Source organism: Urtica dioica, chromosome 11 (genome assembly GCF_054948205.1).
Source record: "Urtica dioica subsp. dioica isolate 48M chromosome 11, U.dioica_male_clone48M_v1_H2, whole genome shotgun sequence".
NCBI classification, from domain to species: domain Eukaryota; kingdom Viridiplantae; phylum Streptophyta; class Magnoliopsida; order Rosales; family Urticaceae; genus Urtica; species Urtica dioica.
In genome coordinates this window covers 15,989,371-16,002,898 of record NC_142766.1, presented here as the reverse complement: position 1 = coordinate 16,002,898, position 13,528 = coordinate 15,989,371, and the positions used below count along the sequence as shown (strand labels likewise).

Genomic DNA, 13,528 nt, shown 5'->3' with positions numbered 1-13,528 from the left:
CTTATGTGCATTTGCAAAATACTTAAAAAAATCCATGGAAGTAATAAGCCGGATCCCACTCGTAGTTCTTGAGAAATTAAGATGTACAACATTATCAATTAAATCTCTTGAGTTTATATAGAGAATATTACATAGAAAAGGAACGATTTAGAGAATTAAACACTAGGAGCTAGAATATTTAAAAAAGTACTTAATGTTAAGCAAGTACAAGTGTTATAGATAATATTATATGTATAATACATATATTTAGAGATTAAAAAAAAAATTGGGCCTCAAACGGGCTTATGCCTGGGCCGTGCCTAGTCCGTGCTTGGGCCGTGCCGGTTCTGTGCCTGGGCCGTGCCGGTTCTGTGCTTTTCAAGGGCTTCGGGCCGGGCTCGGATTTTGGGCTTAAAACGAAAGCACAAACCAGGACCAATTTAAAAACCGGACCGGCCCGACCCTTCTTTAATCCGGGCAGGGCCGACCCAAAACCAATTAAAATAAGGGCAGGGCCGGGTGGCCCGGCCCAATTGACAGCTTCTAGCTGAAATTAATTGATAAAATATAAATAATATTATTTAATTATAGTTTTTATAAAATATTAAAACTGTTAATGTAAATTAATTTTAACTCGACGTTTTCAATTAAAGTCTATACTTTAACTTAAGACTATAAAGTTGACTGGGGGATAAGATAACTTAACCAAATCTTCCCCTTTGGTTGTGCAGTGAATTGTAATCAAAACTACTGAACATATATATTTAATAGAGGAAATGGCGGCACAAGTGCCCAAAGTTATCGGGTTTTTACACTTATGTATCCAAACTTTTTTTTTTCGCGGCATAAGTATCCAAAGTCACTTCTCGGTTACACTGTTGGTGTTTTGGACGTTAAATGTAAACGGCGAGCCACGTATTTTCATCCTACAATGTCTGAGTTTATAAATGAGAGTAAATGGCGGCACAAGTGCCCAAAGTTATCGGGTTTTTTTTTTTTTTTTGCAGGTCGAGCAGGACGACTTTCCGGAAGACCCGAACCACCACGAGTCCGGCGGCACGGAAATCGAAGCCCCGTCGTTCTTCCCTCCTCTCATGGACTCATCGGCGGCGGACGCAAAAGGAGCCCATCAATGGCAGAACACCATAACGGGCGTGGGGCAGCGGTTCAGCGTGGTCCACGAGTTCCGCGAGACGCTGCAAAAGTACGCGATCGCCCACCAGTTCGCGTTCCGGTACAAGAAGAACGACAGCCACCGCGTGACGGTCAAGTGCAAATCGTAGGGTTGCCCGTGGAGAATCCACGCGTCGCGTCTCTCGACGACTCAGCTAATCTGCATCAAGAAGATGAACCCGGGTCACACTTGCGAGGGCTCGTCCGCCACCAACGGCCACCAGGCCACGAGGAGCTGGGTGACGAGCATCATCAAAGAGAAGCTCAAAGTGTCTCCAAACTACAAGCCCAAGGACATCGTGAACGACATATATCAAGCAAGAATACGGGATTCAACTCAACTACTTCTAGCCTCGCCACGTTCACCACCAAGGACGACTCGAGCTTCCACCGCCTCTTCGTCTCGTTCCTCGCCACGTTCGCCACCAAGGACGACTCGAGCTTCCACCATCAAACGATTTTTTTTTTTTAAATAATAATAAATAAATAAAAAGTTTACTCTCATTTATAAAATCACAGCCTCCGATAAAGTCGTCCTGCTCGACCTGCAAAAAAAAAAAAAAAAAAAAACGATAACTTTGGGCACTTGTGCCGCCACTTACTCTCATTTATAAACTCAGACATTGTAGGATGAAGACACGTGGCTCGCCGTTTACACTTAACGTCCAAAACATTAACAGTGTAACTAAGAAGTGACTTTTGATACTTATGCCGCGAAAAAAAAAAGTTTGGATACATAAGTGTAAAAACCCGATAACTTTGGGCACTTGTGCCGCCATTTCCTCTACTTAATATTCAATAAGTAACATGAGCTGTTAAACTTAAACCAATAATTGCTGACGACGGTGTTTCTAGAAGAGAATTGGCGTTTGGTGCTTTTTAATATTTGTTATTCATTTTAGTGTATCATCTTTAAATTCATTATTAGGCTTTTATCATTCTTTTTCCTTCGTTTTTCCCGTGAATATTATAATAAGAACTTTATGCTCTCACAACAACAGCATCGTTTACTTTTTCCCCTCATTATGATAATTACAATAAAATATATTAAAAGCACCATCGTTGGGATCGGCTCCCCTCACTATGGATAGTATGATCAAAATTAAATAATGCTTGGTATTATTTTATTTATTTATTTTTACCAGTATCCGTTATCACGCATATCCAATATTTAAAATGTTTTATCTCTTTTAAAAAAAATTCTCTTAATTTTTTTATTATCACTAATTACGGTTTTTAAAGACGCATAATTTTTCAGCCTTTTTTTAGGTTTTATGGTAAAAGAAAAATATGCTCTAAAATTAGTAAAGTTTCAACTTTTTAAAGGGTTCTTCAACGTGATAATTTTTTTAATTAAATGTGGTCTTTTTCATTAAGTAATGAGTAGAATACTCATTTTCTAAACTCAATTCAACGAGACAAGTTAAGACATTCATACCTAGAATCGAATAATAGCATTGTGAGCTTCCGAAAAAAAATACACATTGAATTTAGAGCAACTTCATTGATCGTTCAAAAAAATCTCGAAGGTTAATAGATGAAATCAAACACCTGAGAAACCACCCGCTTTGAAGAAGGACGTTAAAGAACATGTACGACCAAAACTCTGATAGAAAAACCTGAAAGATGACTACATCGTCACGACCAAAGACCCACCATCGTGATGAGGGAATATACAACAAAAATAAGAAAACATATGACAACAACAAAATTTAAATCAACAGAATCACAAAACAAAAACCGTCTTCCTCCATCCTTGTCTTGATAGTGGCCACCGCTCTTGTCCCTAATGTCACCATCTTGGTGAGTTACTACTCTTTCTAGATAATAGTGCCATCAACATAAACTTATAAACTCACTTGTTGCAGATTGAATTCTTAGGGTCTTCTCCGACTAAGATGTCACACTCATACAATACAAAGCATTTCTCAAATATGATATAAGATATAAAGGATTAAACAACAACAAAAACGAAAACAAAAAAAAAACCTCTATAATTGGGCACGATTTTTTGAGCTCTGCACGAAAATCGCAAAGAGACAAAAAAATCTCTTGCTGACGATAAATTTGGGCAAAGCCGGTCGACGAAATCATGAAGACGAAAATTTCTTTCCGGTTGAAAACCTTTTACTAGTACAAAAAATTGGAGTCGTAATGCTCCGAAAGAAGGCGACGGTGCTGAAAATTTAAAATCAAACATTTTATTTTCTTGGAATTCAAATTTAAAAGATAACTCCGGCGATTCAATTGATGACGGCTATTACACGACATCATTGTGTACACGCGGTGGTAAATCTTGTACTGCATTTTTTGTAAATAAGCGACTTTGTCTTTTCTGAGTGGTCCTACTAACTGGCAAAATAACTTCACCAAATTAAATTACGCAACGTTTTTGTCTTTGTTAATCCTGAGACGCGCCTTGAGCAGTTTGTCTTATTGTGGCTCAGAATAGTACTGATCGGGAAATTCTTCCTTGAGGGGGAACGTTTTTTTTTTTTTATTATTGATAGGGCAAATACAGATTGTAAAAAAGTTCACTTGTGAATATTATATACTATAATAGCTCTTATTCTAACACCTGAAATTCCCCTAGCCTTTTTTTTTTTTTTTTTTTTTTTGAAGAATTCACTAGCCTATTTGTTGTGATTTATTTGCTATACAAATTAATGATTACGAGAGCCTTTTTTTTTTTTTTTGCCTTAATATTTTGTTGCTTCCATTAGTGTTGCTAAGTTTTATTTTTTTATTTTTTATGTTTTACATATACCACGAACACCATAGTATATACTACGTGTTTATTACAAGACGTAATATAAAATTAAAAACGATTTACATGCTATATATGTTAGTTTTTGTAACTGCAGCTTATGTGTCAGTCCTTTTTTGTATATACCACGAACACCATAGTATTTACTACGAAATTTTTTAACAATGGCCTGCTGATTATTATTAAAGGCTCTGGGGTTAAATACTTGTAGACTTTTGACTCATCTCGCAAGGTAGAGATAACTTGTAACGAAATTTAAGTGCATGACGTAAAAAAAAGTTCAGATAGAGACGGATCGTGGGATGAAACTTTGAACCAGTAGTGAAACAATATATGGTAAAAGAAAAGGAAAATATAAAGTCCAACGTGATAGTAATTACTATATGAAGTTAACTTGTCAAAAAAAGAATAAATACAGTAGTCAGTATTTGAAAAAAAAAAAAAAAAAGTGGGTCCGGAGAAGTTTGACAAACTGTTGTTTGAGAAGCCGACAGCATATTTGATGCGTAGATTTTCCAATAGACGGTGCATGAATCATCATAATTCTCTCTCTCTCTCTCTCTCCCTCTCTCTCTATTCAATACACACAAAAATACAAACCTAAGGTTGTGTTTGGTAGTTAACTCAAAAAGTTTTTTGTTTTCTGTTTTCTAATTTTTGTAGTTGTATTGAAAAACTGTTTTGTAGTTGTTTTCAAAAAGTTGTTTGGTACAGTTTTCATTTTTGTTTTTGAGAAAGTTAAAAAACTGAAAAAAGTGTTTGGTATAGTTTTCATTTTTGTTTTTGAAAGAATGAAAAGAGAAGATGAGGAGAAAGAGGAGAGAAGAGAAAGAAATTTTTTTTCAAAAACACATTTTATTTGTTTTCAGTTTTCTTTACTTTTTTCCAAAACAACTTCAAAATTTTTTGAAATTTTTTTCCGAAAACACTTTACCAAACATGTTTTCAATTTTTGTTTTCAATTTTTTCAACTAAAAAACAGTTTTTGAGTTGTTTACTAAACATGCCCTAAAGAAAGTTACAATAATCAAAGCTAAAACCAAAGTCCCGAACCAACCTTGGCGTTTTCACGGCTTCATACTACTGCTCACACGCGCTTTGTTTTTAGATTTAGCTTTATACAGGAGAATAGTGTCGTTTTGTTCGTATTTGCAATTAAACGCACGAGTTACCTGATTGTTACGATTTTGGGTTACGTGAATATACATATACTAGTACTTGGGTATCATGATGGTTTTAGTTACGAAGTTTTTCTAAATAGACAATGATATTAAATAATTTTAAATTGATTTTTTATACACACTAGTTGTAAGAACAAAAATACTTGAATTCTTAAATGTTTCTCATCTCATCCTGATTATTGAAAGAAAATAAAAATTCCACTTCCGTTAGGGTGTCTTTCATTGCTTAATGAAAATGACATTTCCGTTAGACAATTTTTTATCTGCCATTGCTTAACGAAAGTGGAATTTTCGTTACGCTGAATTTCCGTTAGACTTAATGGAAGTTAACATTTCCGTTAATTTCCATTAAATAATACAAAAAAATTAAGTTTATATGATAAATGAAATGAACTCAAATGATAAAATTTTAAAAGAAAGTACTAACATGTAAATTTAACTATATAGAATATAATTTTTTTTATAGATAATAACAATAAAACTATAATTTTAGAACTATAGTTTAAATAATTTAACTATATTATATTTTTTAAATCAAAACTATATAATATAAATTAATATAATATAAACTTAAGTATGTAAAATATATATCTAAATATCTTGTGTATAGGAAGTTTGTAGAGAGAAATGTAGTTTGTAGATAAATTTGAGAGAGTTGAGAATGTGATTTGTTGTGAAAATTGAATGAAAATCGGGTGTATTTTTAGTGTAAATTGAGGGAGGGATGAAAATGTAAAAAAGTTGTTAATTTTCAAGCTCAAACGGTAAAGAAATGCTTGTTAATTTCCGACAACCTCTCTGCCATTTCTGACTATCCACGGAAGTCTTTTCTTCATTTCCGAGTTAGACGGAAATATGCACTTCCGTCAGGTACACCATGGCATTTGGAAGGCCTTTAAATATGTTCAAAGTCGCATTTCGAATTAGTCTCTTTTCATATATATTTTAGCTTGAATCAAATTTTTAACGTTTCATGTTTTCCTATAAATTTTATGCATTTATATACTATTATTCAACGTTTTCGATGATTTCCTATGAGATTCTAGTTCTTTTTTACCTGCAATGATTTTCGATGATATGAGCTACTTCTAACAATTTTTGAAGGTTTTGTGATGCCATCTGACACTAGTACAAAAAACAGCATTGGGTGCGACTTTTTTCGCACCTGAAAGTCAATTTTCGCACCCAATGATACCTTTAGGTGCGACTTTTTCGCACCCGAAAGTTCGCACCCGAAAGTTCGCACCTAAAGGTCATGGGTGCGAATAGTCGCACCCGAAGGTCATGACTTTTAGGTGCGGTTTTTCGCACCTATATTCGCACCCATAAGTCAGAAAAGATGTGCGAAAAAGTCCGCGGCAAGGCCATTGGGTGCGACCAGTCGCACCCGTTGGCCTACCCGCCAAATTTTTGGGTGCGACCAGTCGCACCCGTTGGCCCATTAGTTTTTTTTAAAATTTTATTTATTTATTATGCTTATGAATTCTATAATTGTAATCAAATAATATGTACTAAATAGTTTACTAATTAGAAAATTCATTAATTAATATTCATAATAATAATAAAAACTAACCATTAGTTGTTCGATTACAATAATTATTATAATGTACGACAAATAATTAAAAAAAATGTTCATTCTTTTCCCTTTCCTTTTCCTCGGTTTGTAAACCACTCCTTGAACATTTTACTCCCTCTTCCGCCAAATCTTGCTCCAGAATTGCTGCTACCTCTTCGTCCACTGCCGCTCGTACGCTCACTGCCGCTCGTACGCTCTCGCTGGGAATCTACTGAAGCTGGCGGCGTCGTCTGAGCATCTGTCATTGAAACTGATGGCGGCGTTGTCTGATGCATAGGGTGCATCTGAGGCGACGGGTGCATTTGAGGCGACGGCGTCGTCTGAGGCATCTGTAGCATCGTGCCGGGCGACATCTGAGGCATCTGTGGCATCGTGCCGGACGACATCTAAGGCAAGGGCGAAAACTGCTGCGTGAACGCGAACATTTGTCGCTGCATCTCCTCCATCTGCTGTTGGTTGGCTCGCCTCATCTCATCCATAGCGAGTTGTTGTGCCGCCACCTGAGCTTGGAGCTCGCCAACCACTGGATCTGGAACGCGGCGCCGCGACGAGCCTGAGCCTGACGACGAGCTTTCGTCCTGAGCCTGAGCAATAGCCCAAGTTGATCTCGGGACCGTTGGACCTATTCCAACGTACCAATCTTGACGGTTCCCGAGAATTTCTAGCATTGCGAGCTCCTCTGCATCGTCCTGGTTAAAGACTACGTCTTGCTCTTCTGCTTGTCGCTGAAGATCCGCCAGTAGAGTAACTATCCGCGTCTTTACACATAAAAAAATTTAATAAAAATTAATTATTATGTAAGTAACGTAATCTTAATTATCACATATGACTTACATGTGCTCGTCTCGCCCAATCTGTCGTCCATTCACCTTTTCTATTATGGTGTTTTTGCTCCCACGTCGTTAACGCGGAGCCCAAAGTCCCATCATCCTTACTCTGCAATTGTTATGAAAATATAAGTATTGAATTTATTTCAAATTAAGTATTTCAAAATTAGAATAACTTACGTTCAAATGACGATGAGCCAAGAAAGAAAGAGATCCTTGAGTCGACCTCGTCTTCTTCTTCTTCGAATTCTCCTTGTTGCGATTAGACTTTTTCTACAAATAATTAATTTTGTCATTATTCAATCTGATAAAGATATTGTGATTTATTACAATCATACATTACGTACCTTCCAATCGTCAGTTGCGAACTCGTCTACCACCGCCTCCCAATCCTCTTTCTTATATCCCGGTGGTGTTTCCGCCTTAGCGTTTTCTGTGCTCCCACAAAACTCCAACCTGAACTTCTCTGATAGCTTGGACTTCTGGTTGCGTCGCCTGATCTTGGCATTCCGAATGATAGTCTGATCAATCGTATTCTGATAGCAATCCGCAGGCAGATCCTCGCCGGTGTTAGCATCCGTGTACACAAATCTGAACTCCGAATGAAGTGCGCTCAAAATAGCAGCCAACATCTGGGGCGTCACTTCACTCCAATCACGAGTCGTAGGCGGGATATGTGATTTCACCAAAGCACCGAGGCGGTTGTTAAATAGTCCAACCTTTTTATTTTCTTTCCTTATCTCTTGATAGAATGTTTGGTTTATTAGGTCCCACTTGACCACCTTCGCACCCGGTACACCCTGTGTTGCTCGCGCCGACGTCGAGCCGGTTGTTGGTCCCCTTGATTTCTTAGGACCTTGGGAATCAGGTTCCTGTGGCGGACCTTGAGAATCCGGTCTCTGTGGCGAATCTCCACCAGAACCTGAAGCGGTCGACATCCTATAAAATGAAAACAACATTTGTAAATTGACATCGTATAAAATAAAACAACATTTGTGAACATACATCACAAAACAAAAGGAAACAACATCATACAAAAACGTGGGTGACACAACGGATATATTTTATTATAAAACCTCACATATGGCGGAGGAAAACCGTGGTTACATAGATAGTTCTCATTCATCGTCATCACTACCTATATCAACATCAACATCAACATCAACATCAACATCAACATCAACATCAACATCTTCTCCCTAAAAAACGATGCATTCCTCATGATCATCATCGTCTTCTTCACCATCGTCAACGATATTTACTAGCTCAGCATCTTCGATTTCATGTCGATGATTCAGACGATCGATGTTTGACAATTCTATTGTCAACGGAATCGAGGCTGAGGTGGTGGGGTCGACTTCAGGAACGTCCCAAATCCCTCGATGATTGCATTCCTGAACGATTTCCCAGTTACCACCTAAAACAAGATCTTTGATGTAAAAGACTTGTTTCGCCTGAATTGCGAGTATGTACGGCTCCTCTGTAAACCACTGTTTCGCGGTAAAAGCACTCGTTTCTCCAGTAGTCTTATCGTTGTGAACTAGTCGCCGAGAATCGTGCTTGTCACCGTACCATATACATTTGAATAATACAACACGACAGTCGTACCTATAATTCAGCACCAAGACGTCTTCCATCCGACCGTAGTAAGTGAAATCATCCACAGACACACATACACCGCTATTTTGAGTGACTCGTTGATTATCGCGACGATGAGTAATGAACTTCAGCTGTATGATATGTTCATATCCCCAAACGGGTTGAAACCATCCGCAGCTAGCCCAAGCCGCACGTTCCGAGGCTCTGCAGCAAAACCTGGGTATCTCTCATCCAAATTCTTCCACGCTGTACCATCAGCAGGATGTCGTAGAACGCCAGCTTCCCTGACGCGATCTCTTTCGTGCCACTGCATATGAAGCGCCGTGTGTCGAGATGCGTACAGTCGATTCAATCGATCTTTCAAGGGAAAATATCGCAATATCTTCTGCGGTATCTTCTTACCAGTTGGCTTCCATCTACTATCGTTACATATCGGGCACACATCGACGTTCGCGAGATGTTTTCGGAATAGGACACAGTCATTAATGCACGCGTCGATCATCTCGTATCCCATGCCAAATCGCTTCAGCTTTGCTTTTTGCCTCGTAGTGCTTCTCCGGTATTCGATTACCGGCTGGATGAGACTTCCTCAAAAGCTGCAGCAGTTCTGTGAACGACTTGTTCGTCCAATGGTTCGTGACTTTAAGGTGCATCAACTGAACCAAGAATGACAACGACGAAAACTTCTTGCATCCAAGGTACAATTCCGCTTCCAACTCAGCGAACAAGTCTTCCACTTGCTCCTCCGCACGCACATCGCTCGGAGCCGGCTCCGTAACACCATCGAAATCCTCGTGATCTCTTATATCCTCCACAGCAGCATGTATTCCTCCTACTCCTCTCTGGGCTGTTTCTCCGATGGGGACTTCTTCAAGATGACCGACGGAACGCACGACCTCACCATGATGATACCATTCTGTGTAGCCCGGGGTAAACCCTTTGTTTAGCAGATGATGCCTTACAACTCCAATGTCGTGTCATCTCACGTTGTTGCAAGGCTTGCATGGACATCGATATTCGTAATTATCGTTCGGAAATCTTCTTGCAGCGCGGATAAATTCATTAACTCCGATTTTATACTGCAAGGACAACCGATTGTTCTCGGTGATCCAACTCTACTTGGATTGGACATTGATTTCGCTAAACGAAAGAGAAAAAGAACAATTATTAAGAGTTGTTGCTAAATGACGAAGACAAATGAAGTCGATTACTTATGTTGGCGATGATGCCGAATAGTGCGGCTTAAAAGTTATTGCTAAGGGACGAAGAACTATAAAGGTGAAATTATGAATTTTATGTTATTTGAAGTCGAATTGAAAAAATTAGGGTTTTGAGAATAATTGGTTGGAAACTCTACCGAAATTTCGGCAGAATTTCCCCTATAATTCTAACAAACCAAAAACCTGCAAACTCATTTAAAAATCATATACAAATCATCAAAAACTATCTTAATAATCAACTAAACCCTAAATCGAACCTCCGTGGCTCGATTACAAAAAAAATTCAATAATATCAACTCATTTATCAAAAATATGTAAACTAAAACTAAATTATACAATAACTCAACTAAATTCAATTTCATGATTAACAATTGAACAAATAACTTAAATTATATGATATTAACTTAAAAAATTACTAACTAAATTAATTTCAATTACATAAAACATTTTACCAATTTTACGAATTATATCAAATTAATTTCAATTACATGATTAACAATGTTAATAATTATATCAAATTAATTTCAATTACATTAACAATTTTACCAATTTTACTAATTATATCAAATTAATTTCAATTACATAATTAACAATTTTTATAATTCTATCAAATTAATTTCAATTACATCATCAACAATTTTATCAAACTAACTACATTATTAATACATATATACATATAAAAAAACTATTTAATTACCTAACTAATTAACAATTAGACTAATTATACTAATTATACTAATTACAATTAATCTAAAGTAATTAAAAACACAATTAAAAGGACTACGAGAGGCTAACCTGTAGGCGGGACTTGAGCTCGGCGAGGCTGCGAGAGGCACGACGGTGCTGCGATGGGAGTTGAAGCGCGCGGGTCTCGAGCAGCTTGGCGGGACAACGGCGGTGCTGCGACGGGAGTTGAAGCGCTCACTCAGGTGCTGGGACAGCAGCTTGACGGGGAATTAAAAAAAAATAAACACACATACACACACTCATACTTATTTGTATAGACGAAGCAAATAAGAACGAAAATCTGAGACTAACCGGCTTGATTACGAGGGAGAGGCTCTCAATTCGAGGGAAGCGGAGCCGCCTGAGACTGAGACTTCTTGGCTGCAGCTAGAGAGACTCACGGACACACACTCAAGTGCAGCAGAGGTTTGAGGGGTCGCGCGAGGAAGAGGCCGGTCCAGAGGGTCTCCGGGGCTGGTCGTCGGAGGACTGGTCCGAGGCTGAGAGAGAGAGGGCCGGTAGTGGTGGCGGTCGGAGGCTGAGAGAGAGTGGTAGTGGTGGCGGTCGGAGTGGTGGCGGCGACGGGGGTCGGAGAAATTGCAGAAGAGTTTCGGAGAGAGAGAATAAGGGTTTTGGTGTTTGGCTCGGGTAAAATGAAAACCGAGCAGCTTTTTATAGAGAACTTTGAATTTGGGTGCGACTTTGTCGCACCCAATGACACCTTTGGGTGCGACAAAGTCGCACCCAATGACTTGTGTCAGTGATTTCGGGTGCGACAAAGTCGCACCCAATGACATTTGTAAAAAAAAAGGGGGAAGTTTGGCCGCGGAAAAATTTAGGTCATTTAGGTGCGACTAAGTCGCACCCAATACTTTCTTTGGTCGCACCCAAAAGTATTAACAAATTCAAAAAAATTCGCGAAAATTTTACAGCGCTTAATTGATTTTTGGGTCCGACTATTCGCACCTGAAAGTGTTTTTGATGCGACTTTTAGGTGCGAAAAGTCGCACCCAAAAGTCATCCGCACCGGAAAACTGTATTTGTAGTAGTGTGATGGTTTGTCTTTCCCGCTCTTTCTTGCATCTTTGAGTATTTGAAGGTTACTGTTTATTTTGTAGTGCGTGTAAAAACAAATCAGTTAAAGTAGTTCATATTCTTTTCAATAGAATTGCTTATAACTAACAAGGAAAACTCATGTATTGGCTTCTTGGCTGGCACAAAGCAAGCTGAGAGTGTAGGGGGCAACAGTACCACCTGAATTCTATTTTATTTTTTTACTACTGGAAGTTCAATTGAACACGTATTCATTATATTAATTTTAAAGGTCATTAAGTTTTTTTGGAAAATCACATGTTAGTTTTTTTTTTCCTTACAAAGGTTCTTAGAAGTTGTGTAAATAGATTTTCTTATATTTTTCATAATTATATTTTAAAATTTGTTAATTGTATAATAAAAGAGTTAGTTAATATGTTTCTTGACTATATAATATAAGAAACATTGTCTTCAATTAAATAATGTTAACTTTTTGTTATTGTTCAATAGGTATCAAGATTTTAGCTAAAACTTTCATTTTCAAAGGGATTGACGAATTGGGATAAGAGAAAAAGCATTATAAGAGAAAGATAGATAATTAGTCACCTATGAGGCAAAATGAGGATCAATCGAATTCAATATTTTGAACTCCTTAGTGATCGTGGATTAAGAACTTTAAGTAAATGCTTTGAGAATTGTGTTCGATAAGCTTGATAATGAGGTTTCTATATGCAACACCTTTAAAGCATGAAAACTTGTCGATGCCAGTATAGTACCATTTTTTTTTTAAGGCAGCTTTGCTGCGGTGGGGATTGAACCCACGACCTCCATACAGGATATGATGTGGAATTACCACTAGGCTATCCTAGGTACCACACCATTTTTTTTTTCTTTTGAATCGGTATTTCTTTTTGTATGGACATTAAAATAGTTATCAAATCTGTAACATAAATTTTATTTATTAGCCTCCCCTCGAGAAATATTATTTTTTTGTCACTGCTTCTCGGCAGTGTTATTCTATTTTTTCTACTATTCAAAATATTTCATAGGATCTTTACATTCCACTACTATAATGGCTTCTAAACATATACGTTTTCCTCTAAATTGCATGTATAATTGTATTTCTCAACATGTAAATGATATTATATGGAATCGATATAACTATTTATGTTAAATTTTAAAGTTTTAAGTTGGAATGTATTAATGTGTATGCGCGCTGACACACACATATTGTTTTGTAATAGCTATCCTACTTTCGCTATAGAAATTAAAACAAAACTTTAATAAATTAAACTCTTCATATATATTATGGTACTGCTTAGATCCCATGGTAGTAATTTAGATCGTTCAAAAGAAATGAAAGATAGAAGACATATTAGTGCGAGTCAGAGAGTGTGGGTAGGTCTTTTTAGACTCTAGTTAGGGCTTGGAATCGGACCAAATCTTCC

The 13,528-nt window shown here is 37.5% G+C and overlaps 1 protein-coding gene across 1 annotated transcript; it reads right to left on the bottom strand.

Moving 5' to 3' along the window:
• Window positions 1–1,336: 1,336 nt before the first annotated feature.
• LOC149381670 (uncharacterized) lies at window positions 1,337–8,441 on the bottom strand. Its single transcript, XM_089601409.1, has 4 exons — window positions 7,851–8,441; window positions 7,684–7,776; window positions 7,511–7,612; window positions 1,337–1,432 (listed from the first exon to the last, which is right to left on the bottom strand). The coding sequence occupies exons 1-4, from the start codon at window positions 8,439–8,441 to the stop codon at window positions 1,337–1,339; spliced, it is 882 nt and encodes a 293-aa protein (XP_089457535.1).
• Between the last annotated feature and the right edge of the window lie 5,087 nt (window positions 8,442–13,528).